This window comes from Argopecten irradians, chromosome 8, assembly GCF_041381155.1.
Source record: "Argopecten irradians isolate NY chromosome 8, Ai_NY, whole genome shotgun sequence".
Taxonomy (NCBI): Eukaryota; Metazoa; Mollusca; class Bivalvia; order Pectinida; family Pectinidae; genus Argopecten; species Argopecten irradians.
The window spans coordinates 5797794-5819186 of record NC_091141.1 but is presented as its reverse complement, the minus strand read 5'-3'; the positions used below and the strand labels follow the sequence as shown (position 1 = coordinate 5819186).

Below are 21393 nucleotides of genomic sequence, written 5' to 3'. Positions count from 1 at the left end.
CACTCACAATAGTTTGCACATAGTTAGTGTGTTTACCTTTGATGCCTCCTCAGAAGAATATGAACATTTTACTGACGTTTATTATCGTTTAACCCCCTTTCTATGTGTTTATTGCTGTATTATCACCATTTTTTTTGTTTATTGACGATTTAAGGTGTTCATAACAACTAAACATGACGTTTATGTGTCTACCGCTTATTTAAATGTATGTTGTACTTACTTCTTCTATATTAAGATACAGCCATGTGAAACAGATAAAACGGGACAGTTGCCATATATTGACCGCTGGTTGGTGGATTTTCTCCGGGTACTGGTCCGGCCCTATCATTCCTCCACCAACAAACCTTGCACAACCATAAATGACCCTGGTTGTTAATAGGACGTTAAACTAATAAAACCCCGTAATAAAATAATAACTGAGTATTCCATTACTTACATTGATTGTATAAGTATTATATAATTTCTTCTGTAAAATAGACAGGAACAATAAATTAAAATAAAATTCTAACGTAATATTCAAAATAAGAAATTCTCTAATTATCAGTAAATTCGGTGTAATTGAAGCAAACTTGGTATATATTTCCTCTAGAAATAGTGATGGCTGCCTGATCGGTTGAGGTGGGAAGTGTACTCCACTATTTGATTCTCCACTATCATAATTACATGATTATACTGCAAACAACTTGTTTTCGTGGTGACACAGTTTCGCGGTTTAATGCCTGTTTACGATTTAGTAAAATAACAATACTGTGCTTGGTTTTAAAATTGCAGCTGTTAAATTTCAGCGCATTCCAATCGCCAGTGAAATAATTTGGAAATTGGATTGCACGCAAAATAAGTTGGCTTTGTAGTATTGTATGGTAAAGAGAATATTTCATAAATGATCAGATCAGCCACTTCTTTTCTACAATGCTTTTTATATCATGTATTGTTTTTTAATTGCTAGGTGCATTATTCGTATTTTGTATTCATATATTTGACCTTTTGTTGCACAAACGTGTGAGATGGAATCAGCCTTGTAAATGTTGACATTTACAGTTGTAGAAGTACCGTTAGACACCCCTTATCATCAAGTCGCCTTCGCTAATTAGATTTTAATTGAGTATATACGCTCATTGTGAGGACATTTCTCCCTTCCAAAGAGCTCTGTCTCATCCACATACCTGTACTGGGATATTTTATTATTTTTATATACGCTAACACTGAATTAATTAGTGTGTTATTGCTCAATGAATAAGATATAAATGCATCATGCTATTGTTCTTATTTATGGCAACATACAATTAATTACCTAGGCATGAAGTTTAATTGATTAATGTAAACATTCTTAATTAGATATACCACGCGAACCAAAGTTGTAATTATCGACTTCATTCCTGCAATTATCATATCTATGATAGGGTCTTTGATGAAAGCATTTTAACATGCCTACGATATGAATTGCAATATTTCAAAGCTTTAATAAAAGCATTACGATGTTTATACTGTTAAATAATCAAAGCACAATATTTACCATTATATAGTAATCAATATACAATGATATAAATAAGTAATAAGTGTTTACATTAATTAGCGATCAATTATGTTTTTATTTTATCTTTGATTCCCCAGTTTTGATTCATACAGTTATTATTATCAGGTATTTGAACAGTGTGATTTAGACCGCAATGAAAACTGATAAAAATATTTTCTATATAAAGTCTTACGTTAATGTATTTGCATATCAGCCATTGTGATAATTGCAAGACAGATAAATCATGAACTTCAATATATATATCAAAGAAAGTAATGATATATTTATGTATGTTTGATCTTTGCCATTCGTCATATCGGTAATAACAATGGTTTCTCCTTTCAAGCTTTAATTTCAGTAGCCTTTGAGTACAATTTATCTCTTTATATTTGAAATTATGATACCGTCAAAGTTATCTCGTCTATTATACAAAAGAGCCCCTTTGTCCTAGTAGGATCACTTACATATCCTACTAGGACAAAGGGGCTCTTTTGTATAATAGACGAGATAACTTTGACCGTATCATAATTTCACAAAATCATGAAAATGGTGAGGTTAGTTTTTAAAAAAAAACCCGAAAAATGAAGAAGGAGCATGTTATCTATAAGCTATCAATTATATTGTGATATAATGGTATAACGGAGGTCATGGAAATGTAAATGGAAACCTGCTTATGCTACTAGTGACGATTATTCCACTGACTTATTCCCACAGGGATTTCACGTATAGCTAACCAGAGTTGTGTCCCTTTATATTGAATGTTTGCTATAGTAATGGTACTTACATATATACGAGTCTTTAAATACGAATAGCGCACTTAACCGATATAGACAATGTTTAAGAGAAACAAACATTATTGGACTATGAAAGGAATTTTATCATTCATATATCTAATATTCTATATAAGTTGCCAATGGTCTTGTTACTATATAAGGTACCGTTTCGTATAAAATGTAAAAGAAAAAGAATAATAATAATTTAAAAAAAAACCATACAAACAGTCACAATCCTTTTAGCCCGTCATTTTTGAAGACATCAATTTCACCAAAACAAAATACCATTTCAAACATTTTGAAAATGCAATGTCTTTTACTATATGAAACATTGTTCCTGCTTTTAATAGTATTCAGAGCACGAATACGTGTGGTCTTCAAAAATGCACGAGTCATATCATTATCGTTAGCCAGCTGTTGGCAGTAACAAATGGAATTACATTGTATATTATCAGAAAAAAATCCGAAATTGAATGCGAAAAACCGTAGAGGAAGAATAATAATCTTATTTGTAAGTGTCAAATTAATTCATTTACATTAGAAACAGAACATGCTCTAGAAATCATGGATTTAATTACTGTTTTTACGCCCTAAATAGTTGATATCGTCATTTCAGCACGTGGTATAATTTGTTTGGGAATGATAATTCCCAAAAATATCATTCCCAAAAAAGAAACTGACGTGCATGATACGGTTGCCTGGCAACTGTCCATTCTGGGTACTCACTCATGACCCAAATGTAAAGGGTTAGTTAAGGAAAGAAAGGACATTTTAACTGATTGGTCAACGCAGGTCCCTTCATTCAAGGAATAATCGAAATTTTATTCTTTTAATCCTAAAAACTATCCTTTGACGTAGAAATTATTGCAGCAAGAATTTGTTGAATGTGAAGGAAGAGCAGTAATCATTGGTAAAAATTGTAAGATGTTTCTGACTATATAGCATACAAGGTGACATGATTATTATATAATATTATAATAAACCAAGTACCTGAAACCAAAACGCAGAGTGAAATGAAGTTCGTAAAACATAATTTCAAGGTTTTAATGATTTTAGGTTTATGAATAAATTTATCTTGATACTTTTAACACGTGGTATTAAATTACACATGTTGATATCTTATGATAATTACATTTATAAAAGAAAATAATTTATTCCATAATTACACAATTAACTTCTTACAGACTAAATAGACATATTTCACACTTCTGCACGTAAAAGATATTTCTGTTGGTAACATATAACATGCACATCATTATCATGTCCACTGTTAAAGCAAACATTCATTTGACATGTCTCCACTTATCATACAAATAATTCACCTCTTTCCACAGATTAATAGACAGCATTCACATAAATACAGGTGAGTAAAACAACAGACATTGTAGATATATCTTTAATTATATTTCTATCACATGTGTTTTATAAATCCATTAGAAACATATTTCTGATTGAACGTTTATGATAGCATGACGTTGTTCTGGTCATATCGTATAGCAGATTGTTTTCGCGGATCAAAATCTTCGCGATTTCACGGCAAAAAGAGAATTCACGATGTGGTTTTCAGGGTATATACGTGTAAATCATTACTCACTATTTCGTGCATCAAATTTCCGCGATCACAGCAATGTCCCACGATATCGCGAAAATGTCATACGTAAATATCAGGCTTATACGGTAGTTGAATTATAATGAAATATAATGAATTAAAATGAATTATATTTTGAATTATTTGAATTATATTAAATTATAACCAAACAAATAAATACTGTAAACGTACGTTCGACTCGATAACATTTTTACGCAAAATTGATTTTGAACAGATTGGCGCAATGGTGAATTTGCGTAATCACCGTTACAGCTAAGTATTTAGACTTATTGTTAAGATGTCCCTGTGATAACCATTAAGAACACTGTTTACTGTGTCCTGACATTTAACCACTAGATAGCTCCTTGTGATTTTCTAGTCCGATATAAACTTAATACTAAGTATTGGCACTTTATGTCTGTATGCCGGTGGTATTTCTCCTTGCCTTCCGACTTTTCTCCGTCTTTAATACTTTTATCTTTACAACGAACTGCTGTTAATTAAAGAGGCCCCACCGCTGACAAATGATGTTTTTTTTTTTTTTTCTAAAAACAGGATATTTTCTTCGGTTACAAAAGTTACTTACTTTATACCATAACCACCATTTATAAGTTTGAACTTGAATTTTACTTCAAGATACAAATACTCAAAATAATGAATTGCATCCCGAAAAAATTCCTTGGTACTATGCCCTATATGGAATAAATTACTGATTACGCATACACCGAGAGCACATTACATTATTCTATATTATGTTTTTGTAAATTAGACATAAATATACACGATTAAACACCAATTATTGTTCAAATGATGACTATCGTTTGTGCTCTATTGGCGGTGGGGCATCTTTAAGTTTTTTCAGTTATATGTGAAGGGTACTTAAAAAGATTTTTCAAACAGTGATATAACGGCTAATACCATCATAACAAGTGATAAAATGACGGAAATATGTGGAAACACATGGGGTGTTGATCAATCGTCATCTTTCATGATGAAAAGTTGACAAAAACTGTCGGAAATCAATTCAAATCAAATAATAAGATAAAAGACAATACATGTTATTTATGAGTTGTGGTTATAAGTGGTGAAGGTCATTAACCACCATACTGTCACTGTGGTGATTAGACTCTGATTAATAACATCACATGCTTGCCTGATCAGGTAACAACGCCATTTTACTACAACGAAATCTTTCTTTAAAAAATTGTTATGCTAAATAAACCAACGTCTCAGGTTTCTGTTTGATGATATAAAAACAAACACAATATTACATTTCATTTCTTATATTTCCTTTTGCATTTGTATTTTTACCGTATAGAAATATTCATTATTTTCAAGTTCGTGTCTACTCTGAATTTGATTGACACCTAGACAACACTTTGAATTAACCCTTGTCAGATTGATCAATGTCATAAATGATGGGGGGATGATGGAGTTAAGTACAAAATATTGATTGATATTTACCACGCTGCATTCATTTACTCAATGATCAAACAGTTAATTGATAATGTGGTTAACTTAATTCATGAAAAAAATCTTGATTAGTAAAAGATGAAAATAAGATAATAACAAAAACTTCCAAAGGCATGGAGCACAAGTAATAAATAGATTAGAACTTGTGTATAGCTAGGAGTTGCCTACATATCTGAACACGACGCTTCTCGAATAATTTCTGAAAATTCCGCTTAATTAATTGTTAAACAAAATCATAATCTGCTCTTCAAATAAGATTTATGACATTTCGTGACCAGTCCAATACTTATTCATTAAATGTTGTTTATATAATGCCTAGAATCGTATGACTGTATGTACGACGCCGAATGTGGGTTGGCACACAGGCTATCACCAGACAAGTTATATATTAAGTTTAAGCTCTATTTTGAAATTCCATAATTCCGGTGCTATTGCATTTTACCATTAATGCTTAGACTTTCGGTTTGCCTTTGTATTAATCGTGTTTACCTGGCTGTTCAGAGTGTTATCAGCGTTTGTTCTTAAACACAGAGCCAAGATACAGATGAACATCACTGATTATGTGTTATCAATTTATCATATTAGGAATCGACTTATATTTCTTACTTTGTGAATACTATTTGGATGTTTAACGATCGACATCGAAATCTCATTGGAGATATTCGGTTTCCTTTTGCAATTGTCTTAAAAAAAGGTTTTAAATACCAATAAAAATAACTGCTTTTTATTATTGTAAACGCCGTACCATTGGAAAATGTCTTAAATTTATTTACATATGTCGTCACAACCATCTTAATTCAAAATAACTAAATACTTTCAAGACAGGCCATGACTTATTGTATTGTACACGTATGTGACACATTGAACTAAATGAAAATATGGTTAAACGTTTTGTTCATAATATAACCTGTTTAATTGGACATTTAGGTATTATATAGCGCTTTATATTCTGATGTTCCGGTGCACAATCACAGAGGAGGTTAAATTCCGCGGTTCACTAATTTCTATAATATTTTGAGATATATATCTTCAGTGTATGAATGATTTCGGCTGAGCGTTGGAGAAGAGGGACGACTGGTTTGCCCGTTGTCAGTAGGCTATACTGTGACAGGGTGAGATGAGTTGCTTGGTGACTTCGACGCAATGCTTCATTGATATAGCACTTTAAAAAGGGCAAGAGTTCCACTATACAAGAAGACACCACACGAATATACCACAGTCTCCCAGAACACGACCTCGCACTTCAAACACGCATTATACACCGCATGCATTGGAAGCCGCCCTTACATGACCCTGACTGTTTATAGGACGTTAATTTAATCAAACAAAAACATAGAAATATTTGTGGTTATTCTAAAAAGTAAAGTAATGATTGAAATAAATGATCTTAGTTTTTTATATTCGTGCTGTCATAGTTACAAGAAAACAACAAACAAACAAAATCTGCACTACGAAGTGTCATGTAATACAGTATTGTAATTACATAGGGGAGTAGTAGTAGGGTTTTTTTCCCAGCTTTTACGATAGTTCAAACAATGCAAAACCATTTCATAAACACAATTGTTTCAAATCATAATTATAATGCTATTTTCTAAACTAATCATAAATGTTTGTAAAATTTTATAGTGGCAATGGATGTAAAAATCAACATTTTACTGTTTCGTTCGCAGATATGAGGAAGTATGTATAGAGTGTAATTATACATTTATGAAATAAACCCTAATTTTGATGATGTCAGATCTCTGAACGTCGTATTACTGTCAGAAAGTGTTGAGTAAAATATCGTGTTCATTTTTGTAACATGTAATGAATTACTTGTAAGTGGTAAATTTCAAGCATTTTTATTTTCCTCCATGACGCCAGGGTTAACCCTTCAGATGTTTTTTTGTACATGAAGCAAAGAGGACGGACAACGACAGCCGGTGATTTACATGCATATATTAAAATCTAGAAATTTAACTGGCAGAACATCGTCAGTGTAACAAGCTTGTGTAATTAAGGTAAAATTGTGTGTCGTGGTTTTATTAGCTGTGGTTTATGTGATGGAAGATAATTCAGCGGTAGGCAGTTTGATACTCAATTTTCAGGATGATTATTATCAATGTTGTAATTAACATCATTGTTATTGTTTTGTTTTTTATACTATTTTATGTATGTTTCCTATCGCAGGATGTAGAATTCTACCAAAATTTGGAAACAGAAGCTTCAATAGCCCTCAGATGTTACATGGAACATGAAATCAAATCAATGGAAATAGTAAGTTATCCGCCATTTTGTATTATTTTCATGTCTTCTTTGTTAAATTAGCTTAATAATTAAAGGTCTTTGCTGGCATTTGTTGCTTGGGGAATTAAGATTATTTGTTCTTTTTTTTATTTATTTTTGATTTTATTTTTTATTTTTTTTTGCGCTTTAGATTTAATTTGCATTTCATTTTTTTATAACTCAATAAGAAATTAATAGCAATGTATTTAGAAGGATAACAACAACCTTTGCATTGGACACATTTAGCCTGTCCTCAAGGAGTTACACTTCTGTAATATATCGTCACTACATGATTCTGGATATGATATTATATATAATTAATGCTACTGTATTGTTTAAATCGGAGTACGCCGTGATTTTAGGTTGCATAAACTTAATCTAATTTAATGATATTACAACAAGTAAGTAAGCAATAGATTGAATATATTTATTTTATTAATGAAATTTGTCTACATGTTATACTATTTTTTTTTTTACTTTTTTGCATTTACTGATATTTGAAATATTGACTAGAGATAGTGTTCACCTATTTTCAAAAACATTCTTGAGCTTTCATTTTCAATAAACTTGTCGCACATGATATATATTGTTTATCGAAGTACATTTTTCATCGTAGTTATCATAGATTTGTATATCCTTTAGTATATGTGTGACGACATATTGTCAAGAATATTTGCGTAGAATAGCGACAGGGTAATTAATTATGTTTTATGGTCGGTAGAATACGTGGCATTAAAGATACAAACACATTTGAAATACAACATGTATTATTATACGTATAAGCTATGGCTACTTAACTGATTAGTGATTATTTTTTTTATAATCTTAAAGTCGGCGATTGTTTAAAAATACAGATATGCCTTAAAACCGTATTCCTGTCTATACTGGGAAGATTTTGATTTATCGTTAAATGATATTGATATATACAGAAATTATGAGGGAACATTCAGTATTGCCTGATTCATATCAATCAATAGCGATGTGTATACAGTTTAATTTCATTTCAGCAACAAAGAGAAGGACCCCCATATATCAATTGTCTTTATTTTTAGGATATTATATCATTTATGAGCATTAGAATTGCACAGCATATTATATAGGATGTTTCATATCGCTATTACTGTTTTTATCATTAAAGTTATATACATTTGTGAGCCATTATTTGAATTCTTGGTTAGATTTATGGTCTATTAAAGTGTTAAAGATTAGATTAAATATTCATCGTGGTATAATTAGCCCTTTACACTGTTAACCACATGTCTTGGAATTATTTCAGAACAATATGCTAGTTTTGAGTAAATGATTTTCACTAACATTGCAAAGTAGACGTTGTTTATAACATAGGAAGGGGTTCATTCTGAAACGCCTGGTTCTATTGTTTATAACGACTTTATTAGAGTAATTCACGGTTATAACGAACATTTGGTGATCCAGAAAATCACTTCGTCATAGGCATATTCGTTGTACCTATTTTTCAAACATATTATAGAAACAGTGAGAGGGAATGAAAATTACTATGTTATAACCATGAACTTGTGAGTGTTCGTTATAAACATGTTATTATCATAGTATTATAGTATAATTTTTTTACTGCAATTTAAATGTACTTCCAGACGGGTACATACACAGATGGAAACCTGCAATATGGATTATCAGTTGACGAAATAGTAAACAATCTATCCGATGAATCACAAACTACACGTAGAACATTATACCGTGTTACTCAAAAACCACGTGATCTTCTCGTGTCACATGATTACAGGCCTCTGCGTAAGTTGACATTAAAACTGAAATAATAAAGATAGATGTACCCAATTTACAACAATAATTTTTATATTGCTATTAATATATTAATTTATAACGTTTGTCCGCTTATCATGTACTCTCATAAAAGATATGAATGAATAAATGAATGATTGAATGAATGAAGAAGGCCCATGAATGAATGAATGAATGAATGTTTGTATGAATGAATGGATATATCTTCTATGCTTTATACCAATTAAATTTGTGTACAAAAATATATTCGCGAAAATTTATCTCTTCGAGTTGATTTCTACTTAAGTAATCTTTTGATTATAATGAAAGGTTTTTCAATGTCCTAATCTACTACATACAATTTGTCATCTTCAAATGAAATTGCCAGATTTCTTAGTTGCCAAAGGAAGCTGGTTTACGATAGGCAAGATGTGAGTTTTTGACTTTGAATGTTTAATTTTATCTAGTAAACTATCGATTTAAGCCGTTAATCCTGTACTGTTGTAACATTACAGCCGAAGACCCGCCTACTGATATACTACAGAAACAAATGTTGGAGGCCACACGACAGCCAATGGAAGGCCGCTTCCAACGTGATACAGGTCCACGTCTCTACACAATCGATCTTCTGGTTGTTGTAGACTTTCAAATATATCAAGAGTAAGTTTAGACTAGTTAAGGAATGACATTTTAAAATATATGTTCATGTTAGTAAGATATAATTGTTACGAAAAAATCGTGTCAATTCTTTAATCTTCTTTTTAGTATTTAAGAAATTCTTATGCAGCCATCAACCAATTACAGACGACGTTACAAATGTTATTTCTACCCAAAGAAAACGTTCGTCACAAGCAAAATTGAAAAATTGTATGTGAGACCTAAAAGCAATTTCAGATTTCTGATTTTTTTAACAACTGCATTTTGGTCATATATCTCATCTCGTACAGGCTACATTTCCATTTTTTGCTTAAATGTTGCATGTCAATATCATACCATGTGAATTACCATCCTCGGTCCCAGGAGTAACCGATAGTACGATGAACACCTGGGACCGAGAATGGTAAATTACATTCCTTATGAAGTTTTCCTAATTGTTTCAGCTGGTTCAAACGAGCCTTAGGATATAACGACAACGATAAAGACCAAAATGTCAAAAATAATTTAAGACGTTACTTTTCACATTTTATTAATGAGGTAAGTGTTCTGAAAAGACAAATATGAAAGCGTTGTTTAGTTGGGGTCAACTCTGGATGTCATCCGCAAAACCAAACAAAATAAAAATAAAAATATAAAATCTCCCTTGAGACCTGTGATGTTCCAATTTTGTTCACTTTAGTTTTATCAAGTTCATATTATTGTACATGCGAAATCATATATTAAAGCATATCATGTCTGTCCCGAAGTCAGTTTTCCGCAAAACGTGATTTAACAAAAGAATACAGTATATTGATGGCATACGTGATTTAACAAAAGAATACAGTATATTGATGGCATACGTGTTCAAATTTACATGGTGAAGAAGGTCTGTGAAGTTATTCCTGTTCACTTTTTTTTCAACTTTAGATTGTGCATGCAACATTTTAAAATCAAATGTGTCCTTATATAGCTTTCTTGCTATATAAATGTCAGCATAATAACCTGGCTATTTTAACAGACTTTACACTTTTAAGAATAATACAAAGTTTATTTTTGTCTTTTTTTTACAGATAGACCTACGGTATAAAGGTATCGTCAGCGCAGATCTAAGGTTTGCTGTTTCTATCGCAGGGTTCATCGTCGCTGATGTAAGTTCATTGTGATGAAAGTATAATTGTTATTTCCTATAAATATTACAACAACAAAACACGATCAAGGCATAATTTTGCAACGCCATAGCTGTCTCATATGGTTCAAACATACTATATGAATTTGTGTTTTCATTATATTATATGGTTTTATCATTATAGATATGATCTTATCAATATATGGTATTTTTTATTTATATTTGATTTGATTTGACCAATGTTTCATTTGCTTCTACCATTATTTTATCTTCATTTGTCATGATATTATTTTCTTTTGGCATCATAATAATCGATTTCACCATTATCTTATTTGGTGACATTAACATTTACATCTATCATTGTTTTATTTAGTGCTATCATTATATCATTTTCATTTTAATTAAGTAAAAAAAATAAAGTAAGTTTTAATTCAAATGTAATGTCGGTGTTAATCAGAGAATGGACACATACCCCTGGATTGAGATCAGACGAGAAACAGCCAAACCTAGAGATTACGTAAACGCTGACGACGCCCTCAAAGATTTCCGGTTCTGGGTTAGAAATACAAAAGGCTTGCCTGCACATGATCATGCCATGCTGTTTACAGGGTATGTAATTCCTCTCTTATATGAGATAATAGTCAATCTGAAAGATACAACTCAATCGAAAAGGAAAAGTAAGGGAGTCAACTCAAAGAAATCAATAAAAACTTCGTAAATAAGCCATACCATATTTGACTAACCGCTAAAATACTTTCGAAAGTTAGCTCATTCGAAAATAAGCCGGTACTTGAAAATAAGCCTATAATCTCTTACTATCAAGGAGAATGAGGCGTGTCTTATTTTCGAGTTTTTAGGGTATATAGACGAGTACTTGCAGAAACAAAGTTATTATCACAAGATAAACAGAGCATTTAAATCAATACTTGAAATAATGCTGGGATATTTCGTTATATAGAAGCACCTCTTTCAATGCATTAATCACATTCGTTACTGTTAATATTTCTTTTAGGATTGATCTCTACTCTTCGACTGGAAATACAAAACTTCTCCATACCGCAGGTAAGAACATGCTACTTTCACTTTACAGTAAGTATACGTGTCATGAATCTACCTTCTAGTGAAGCATATCAACAATTAGCAAATCGATGAGATTTTCTGATTGAACTAAATGTTTTCACATAACAACTTCATAATTTCAACATTTCAAAATAAAATTTTTCACATACATTCTTACTGTATAAATGACAGCACAACAACATGGTTGACGAGATGGATTGTTTTCATTTAACGTAGGCACATATTCATCAGTATGTTATTGATACCTGTAGGTTTGGCCTTTATTGGGTCTATGTGTAGACCTAATGGTGACAGCGTGTCTGTGGTAGAGGACCACGGTGGACTACAGAACATTGGTACAGCCTCCCACGAACTGGGCCATAGGTAACTCGATCTTGGTTATTTTGCATTAAATCCAAAAGTGATTTTATTCTAGTCTTGAAACTCTCATGTATACACATATAAATATACATGTATAAGAAACAAGGATTAGAAAAAAAGCTTATAACTTCTATTAATTTTTTAATAAGTTTCAAACTGATATCAAATTATATGACAAACACTTCAATAGATCATTTACATTTTCCTGACTTTATCATATACAATGTCGACTTTTACTTGGTATATTACCTTACAATTCACAATTAACTAATGCCCACATATCAATGATATGATTATTGTGAGTATGTTTTACAATTTAAAAAAATCCCTTGAAAATTCGACAATATGTTTTGTCCAAACTGTAAGTATTACTTCATTGTCCTACATTTACTATTAGAAGACAATACTGTATTGTCTGCCATAGTTCTTCAACTTTCCGCTAGGGTCTTTTTGTATTTATAAGCGCAGCCTAGCGGAGTGAAATGATTCTAAGGCAGGTAATCCAGTCTAACTACATACCTACGTTTGAAAAAATCTCAGTTACCCGGAACATTAACTACATTAACTATAATTAGCGATGTATTGTTTTGATGATTCACATGATATACATTTTACAGTCTTGGCGCCCTCCACGACGGAGAGAACAATGGCTGTACGTCCTCCAACCGTTATATTATGGCATCGTCTGGATACGGACCAATCCCGCCTGAAAAACGACTCAATCAATGGAAATTCTCGTCATGCACAGTCGACTACTTCCGGGAGTTTATAAACAATCTTACAAGGTACAGTCATACAAGGTTGTCATAGCGACCAACTCGGTACAACGACCGCCCACTGAATGAGGCAACTTTTCTGGAATGATCCATTCCGCTATAATTTAACTTTTATATAATGAAAGGCATTTTTCTTTTCCCCATTAATTGTCTTTATAGCTAGTTTCATGACTGAATATGACAGAGGAAGTTTGTCGAGATGTGGATAAATGCTTACCAAGCATTAATGGTGAATAATTCAATATTCAAAACTTCAGAATAAGCAATTTAAATTTTTCTGTCTAAAATACAATTTTGACTTTCGTTCACGTATTAGGTAATTAAATGTGTCTGATATTCATTATGTTACTCAATCATGACAATTCTCAAGAAATAATTAAAATCAGGACAGTCTTCTACCGGGCGATTACAAGTATAATATTCATTTTCAGTTAATATAAATCAATAAGTAAAATTTCCAATTTTAATTCGAATCATGACAAGGTTTTCTATGTCTGGCTATAACAGGTGCGAAAAGTCCTTGCCTAATTGTGACTGAGACGAAACATCTGCAGAAGGTATATCAGTTTATGTTGGTTTATATGACAATACATTATTACACATGTAATATTGCGTTGTATATTTTTGTCCCCAGAATTGGATACACCTGTCTTTCGGACAGTTATGAGAACGTCGGTGTCTCCTCTACTGAGGTTCCAGGTCAGCTCTTCAATCCTGACGAGCAGTGCCGTCTGATCTGGGGGCCAACGTCCTACCTCTGTCGCGTAAGTAAACAGCATAGAGATAAAGGCATATTAAGTATGCTAGTACCAAGAGTTGGTGACCCCCTCCCCCCAAATATTCCAAAAAGAACATAGAGCGCACACTACATAATATATAAAGAAGAGTAAAAGGAAACGACATACTGTTTTTATTTAAATATTAAAAAAAAATCATAGAGCGCATACTGTATATTTAAGAGTGAAAGGAAGCGACAAATTTTTTAATTCAAATATTCCAAAAATCACAAAGAACACACAATTGATAAAAAGGGTAAAAGGGCGAAAAAGTCATGCACACTGTATATATTTAACTCTTTCACAAGATAGACATCACACAAAAAGTTTCATTTATCACATAACTGGCCTCTACATATTCCTTATTATTATAACTCACTTTCATTTAGAATGTTCTGATTGGATTAAACTTGATCACATGACATTGAATAAGATAGATGATCCCCGGCATTGAAAGGCAAGGGAAATAACCCCAGGGAAATAACCCCCGAGGGAAATAACCCCAGGGAAATAATCCCTTAGAATCTTCGCACGTGACCAGATGTTGACGTCATCTGCAACGTCAACCAACAATAGCAACGCTGTTGCTTATTTTTTGTAGCCCAACGAATTTAGCAACGTTGTTGTCGGGAAATATCTTCATGGGTTCTTTTAACAGATATTTTTTTTCTTTTAATTTTGTTCGGTATAATAAAATAATTATTGTCCTTATGTGTCGGGATACATCTAGAATTGTATCCCTGCAAAGAGTTATTTTCTCTCGGGCTTCACCCTCGAGAAAATAACTCTTTCCATGGAGTCAATTCTAGATATATCCCTCCACAGAGGGCCATAATTGTATATTATTATACCTCACTTTCATTTAGAATGTTCTGATTGGATTAAACTTGATCACATGACATTGAATAAGTTAGATGTTTCCCCCGGAATTGGAAGGCGAGGGAAATAACCCCAGGGAAATAACCCCCGAGGGAAATAACCCCAGGGAAATAACCCCCGAGGGAAATAACCCCAGGGAAATAACCCGTTGGAAGCTCCGCACGTGACCGGAAGTTGACGTCATCTGCAACGTCAACCAACAATGGCAACGGTGTTGTTTATTTTTGTGTAGCAGCCAACGAATTTAACAACGTTGTTGTTGGGAAATATCTTCATGGGTTCTTTTAATTTTGTTCGGTATAATAAAATAATTATGTCCCTATGTGTCGGGATACATCTAGAATTGTCTCCCTGAAAAGAGTTATTTTCTCTCGGGCTTCGCCCTCGAGAAAATAACTCTTTCCAGGGAGACAATTCTAGATGTATCCCTCCACAGAGGGCCATAATTGTATATTATCACACACGACAATGACATCAATATCATAACACACATGTGTAATAACACTATCGTGACGTCACAGGTAGTTTTGACGTCATGATATATATATGACGTCGCTTGATTGTCTCCGTAGACGGGAACGTCACGTCCGTATTGGATTTCTACAACTTTATATAGAGACGAAATCTAAAGTTTTACTTATATTTTTATTATTTTAAAGCTATGTGATAAATAGAATCTTACACTCGTGACTATGTTATATGAGTTTTTCAAACTCATTTAATAATTAGATATGTCACTCGCCTAAAGGCACGTAGTACATCAAATTATTGAACTCGTTTGATAAATTTCATATCACATAGCCACTCATGTAAGATCCTCTATTTACTATCATAGAGCGAACAACTGATATAAAGTAGAGTAAAAGGAAGCATTTCAATTTTCACATAATATCAAAGTAATAGGACTAATTAAAAGGAGGTGAAAGGTAAAGAAAAAAGTGTATATTAGGATTTTTTGGTGTTTATATGATGAAAGAACACATAGGGAAAGCATAGATTCTTGGAGAAGTTGCATTGTTAAAAATGTCAAAATGTATGGAGAAAAAGAGATAAAGAAAAGTTTGGCATATCCCGGAACATTTCGCAATTTAGTTTGTAAAGCATTACAATAGGATTGCATCGAAGAAATGAAACATTTTTTTATATATAATAGGCATGTATACGTAGATCTCATTTCGTTAGGTTTCCACTTGTTGTTCCTATATAAGCTGTTAGAGTAATTTGCGTTTTTTGTAATCCGTTTATCTCTAAAATCTCATTATGTGCAAAAAGTGGTAAACGCATAAATTATTATGTGTAAAAGCTTAAAAACTTTCATTTTTGTGTTATAATGAAAAGTAAAAGCCGTATTAGTTATATTAATGCACTTTACTTACATTTGGGACCAAATGGCAAATTTGTCTTAATAGCAGTATGTGTATTGCAGAAATTTTCCAAGATATAGTAAAAGCTTGAGCCTAATTTAAATATTTTGCCCTGCTGCATACAAATTAACGTTAATAAGACCATTAATCATTCCGTCCAAAATGCAATTAATTAAATTGTAATGACTTTATCCCTAAACACAACAAAGATTCCACAAATCTATATTAATGTTTATTTTTAACCTTCATTGACACCTTAAATGATGTCTTTATATTGAAGACCAACATAAACTCATTAAAACTAATTTCCTGAATTATTCCATGGCAGGGTTATGAATTTGGTAACGCCAGTTCTATATGTACAGCTATGTACTGTAGAGACCCCGCCACCGACAGTGATTGTGTGTTACATTACGCAGCTAGGGGCACATCCTGTGGAAACAAAAAAGTAAGTATTATTATAATAATACAATAAAACCTGTCTTACTGATATTTTTTGGAATATAAAGACAACTCACTTATTGAGATCGCATTCTTAGGGTCACGAATGAACATTTATTACGCAATTTGTCATGTGTATAAAGACCACCTGGTTATAAAGACCACGTTAACCCATACATGTCCCTTCAGTGATTTTTATACAGATTTGACTGCGTCGCTTTTAAAGGTTCATTTCTTAAACTGAGTGATTTCATTGCACGTTAACCCATCCATGTCCCTTGGGTGGTCTTTTTGAAGGTTCATTTCTTAAACTGAGTGACTTCATTGCATCATTATCATTAGATTTTTGTTCAGAAATAATGTTTAAGTGGTTTTTTTTTTTATTTTGGTAGCAGAAATTTCCTACAATAATTTCACGTTAAAATTCACGTTACTTTCTCTTGCCATCTTAAGAAACCAAGAGTATAAACAAGCATTTGTTGAATCATGGTAAAAAACGACGAGCAATTTCATTGGCTTTCAATATATGTTATACTATCACATAACGTGAAAAACGACGTCAACTTTTCTTACGTTAACTCCAATTGGCTGATTCAACGGCACAATGATTTCTTTTTCTTTTTTCTTGTACTCAGAATGGGGTCGCATGTACTTAAATACAATTTATGCATAGCATAGTCATGTCATATATAAAGAATACCCGTTAAAAATAACGTTTTTTAATTTTTTGAATATACATATATATAAAAACAAATAAAATTAAATAAATGAAATTAAACGAAGAGTTGTTTAATCTTAAATGTAGTGAAATTAGTATTTATTAAATTGTGCTGTTAATGTCTAGTCTAATATTTATATAAAATATTTATGTTATATTTCGTGCCTCTGGCACGGAGCCATTTCATCATCGTACTTTTTTTCTGTCGTATTATTTTTTCATACTTTTATTTTCATTTTGGCATTAGATTGTATTCTCCTCATTTATACTCTTTCGTACTCTTTCTCACTTTACTGCAGCTAATAAAGAAGTTTTGTTATAATATTAGATCTTCTCTCACTCTCTCTCTCAAGACATATCCATTCATTCCCATTCGGCACAATGATTTAATATAAGCCTATTAAGAAGGCAACGTGAAGTTAGCACCGTATTCGGGATTCGGGATTCGGGATTCCAATAACGAATCCGGTGCCAGCACCTTATTCGGGATTCAAAAATTAACTAATAAATAACAATTTCAAGACATAAAAAACACATCGAAACATAATTTCACAACCTCAAAAAAACTTAATACTTTGATAAATTGTTTTGAGTTTGAATAACGAATCCGGTGCCAGCACCGTATTCGGGATTCGGGATTCGGGATTCCAATAACGAATCCGGTGCCAGCACCTTATTCGGGATTCAAAAATTAACTAATAAATAACAATTTCAAGACATAAAAAACAGATCGAAACATAATTTCACAACCTCAAAAAAACTTAATACTTTGATCAATGGTTTTGAGTTTGAATAACGAATCCGGTGCCAGCACCGTATTCGGGATTCGGGATTCGGGATTCCAATAACGAATCCGGTGCCAGCACCTTATTCGGGATTCAAATATGAACTAATAAATAACAATTTCAAGACATAAAAAACACATCGAAACATAATTTCACAACCTCAAAAAAACTTAATACTTTGATCAATTGTTTTGAGTTTGAATAACGAATCCGGTGCCAGCACCGTATTCGGGATTCGGGATTCGAGATTCCAATAACGAATCCGGTGCCAGCGCCTTATTCGGGATTCAAATATGAACTAATAAATAACAATTTCAAGACATAAAAAACACATCGAAACATAATTTCACAACCTCAAAAAAACTTAATACTTTGATCAATTGTTTTGAGTTTGAATAACGAATCCGGTGCCAGCACCGTATTCGGGATTCGGGATTCGAGATTCCAATAACGAATCCGGTGCCAGCGCCTTATTCGGGATTCAAAAATTAACTAATAAATAACAATTTCAAGACATAAAAAACACATCGAAACATAATTTCACAACCTCAAAAAAACTTAATACTTTGATCAATTGTTTTGAGTTTGAATAACGAATCCGGTGCCAGCACCGTATTGGGGATTCGGAATTCGGGATTCCAATAACGAATCCGGTGCCAGCACCTTATTCGGGATTCAAATATGAACTAATAAATAATAATTTCAAGACATAAAAAACAGATCGAAACATAATTTCACAACCTCAAAAAAACTTAATACTTTGATCAATGGTTTTGAGTTTGAATAACGAATCCGGTGCCAGCACCGTATTCGGGATTCGGGATTCGAGATTCCAATAACGAATCCGGTGCCAGCACCTTATTCGGGATTCAAATATGAACTAATAAATAACAATTTCAAGACATAAAAAACACATCGAAACATAATTTCACAACCTCAAAAAAACTTAATACTTTGATCAATGGTTTTGAGTTTGAATAACGAATCCGGTGCCAGCACCGTATTCGGGATTCGGGATTCGGGATTCCAATAACGAATCCGGTGCCAGCACCTTATTCGGGATTCAAATATGAACTAATAAATAACAATTTCAAGACATAAAAAACACATCGAAACATAATTTCACAACCTCAAAAAAACTTAATACTTTGATCAATTGTTTTGAGTTTGAATAACGAATCCGGAGCCAGCACCGTATTCGGGATTCGGGATTCGAGATTCCAATAACGAATCCGGTGCCAGCGCCTTATTCGGGATTCAAAAATTAACTAATAAATAACAATTTCAAGACATAAAAAACACATCGAAACATAATTTCACAACCTCAAAAAAACTTAATACTTTGATCAATTGTTTTGAGTTTGAATAACGAATCCGGTGCCAGCACCGTATTGGGGATTCGGGATTCGGGATTCCAATAACGAATCCGGTGCCAGCACCTTATTCGGGATTCAAATATGAACTAATAAATAATAATTTCAAGACATAAAAAACAGATCGAAACATAATTTCACAACCTCAAAAAAACTTAATACTTTGATCAATTGTTTTGAGTTTGAATAACGAATCCGGTGCCAGCACCGTATTCGGGATTCGGGATTCGGGATTCCAATAACGAATCCGGTGCCAGCACCTTATTCGGGATTCAAATATTAACTAATAAATAAGAATTTCAGGACATAATAAACAGATCGAAACATAATTTCACAACCTCAAAAGATTTAATACTTCGATAAATTGTTTTGAGTTTGAATAACGAATCCGGTGCCAGCACCGTATTCGGGATTCGGGATTCGGGATTCCAATAACGAATCCGGTGCCAGCACCTTATTCGGGATTCAAAAATTAACTAATAAATAACAATTTCAAGACATAAAAAACAGATCGAAACATAATTTCACAACCTCAAAAAAACTTAATACTTTGATCAATTGTTTTGAGTTTGAATAACGAATCCGGTGCCAGCACCGTATTCGGGATTCGGGATTCGAGATTCCAATAACGAATCCGGTGCCAGCACCTTATTCGGGATTCAAAAATTAACTAATAAATAACAATTTCAAGACATAAAAAACACATCGAAACATAATTTCACAACCTCAAAAAAACTTAATACTTTGATAAATTGTTTTGAGTTTGAATAACGAATCCGGTGCCAGCACCGTATTCGGGATTCGGGATTCCAATAACGAATCCGGTGCCAGCACCTTATTCGGGATTCAAAAATTAACTAATAAATAACAATTTCAAGACATAAAAAACAGATCGAAACATAATTTCACAACCTGAAAAAAACTTAATACTTTGATCAATGGTTTTGAGTTTGAATAACGAATCCGGTGCCAGCACCGTATTCGGGATTCGGGATTCGGGATTCCAATAACGAATCCGGTGCCAGCACCTTATTCGGGATTTAAATATGAACTAATAAATAACAATTTCAAGACATAAAAAACACATCGAAACATAATTTCACAACCTCAAAAAAACTTAATACTTTGATCAATTGTTTTGAGTTTGAATAACGAATCCGGTGCCAGCGCCTTATTCGGGATTCAAAAATTAACTAATAAATAACAATTTCAAGACATAAAAACACATCGAAACATAATTTCACAACCTCAAAAAAACTTAATACTTTGATCAATTGTTTTGAGTTTGAATAACGAATCCGGTGCCAGCACCGTATTGGGGATTCGGAATTCGGGATTCCAATAACGAATCCGGTGCCAGCACCTTATTCGGGATTCAAATATGAACTAATAAATAATAATTTCAAGACATAAAAAACAGATCGAAACATAATTTCACAACCTCAAAAAAAACTTAATACTTTGATCAATTGTTTTGAGTTTGAATAACGAATCCGGTGCCAGCACCGTATTCGGGATTCGGGATTCGAGATTCCAATAACGAATCCGGTGCCAGCACCTTATTCGGGATTCAAAAATTCACTAATAAATAACAATTTCAAGACATAAAAAACAGATCGAAACATAATTTCACAACCTCAAAAAAAACTTAATACTTTGATCAATGGTTTTGAGTTTGAATAACGAATCCGGTGCCAGCACCGTATTCG

The 21393-nt window shown here is 32.7% G+C and overlaps 1 protein-coding gene across 1 annotated transcript in view; it reads left to right on the top strand.

Annotated features, from left to right (window-relative positions):
- Positions 1 to 21393, top strand: part of LOC138329179 (uncharacterized) — a 68349-nt gene that overhangs the window by 30889 nt on the left and 16067 nt on the right. The window contains exons 3-13 of the mRNA XM_069275978.1: positions 7517 to 7603; positions 9226 to 9382; positions 9886 to 10030; positions 10471 to 10564; positions 11077 to 11154; positions 11590 to 11741; positions 12145 to 12194; positions 12464 to 12575; positions 13190 to 13357; positions 13983 to 14112; positions 16696 to 16815. Of these exons, the coding sequence (XP_069132079.1) occupies positions 7517 to 7603; positions 9226 to 9382; positions 9886 to 10030; positions 10471 to 10564; positions 11077 to 11154; positions 11590 to 11741; positions 12145 to 12194; positions 12464 to 12575; positions 13190 to 13357; positions 13983 to 14112; positions 16696 to 16815 (1293 nt within the window). The remainder of the gene's footprint in view (positions 1 to 7516; positions 7604 to 9225; positions 9383 to 9885; positions 10031 to 10470; positions 10565 to 11076; positions 11155 to 11589; positions 11742 to 12144; positions 12195 to 12463; positions 12576 to 13189; positions 13358 to 13982; positions 14113 to 16695; positions 16816 to 21393) is intronic.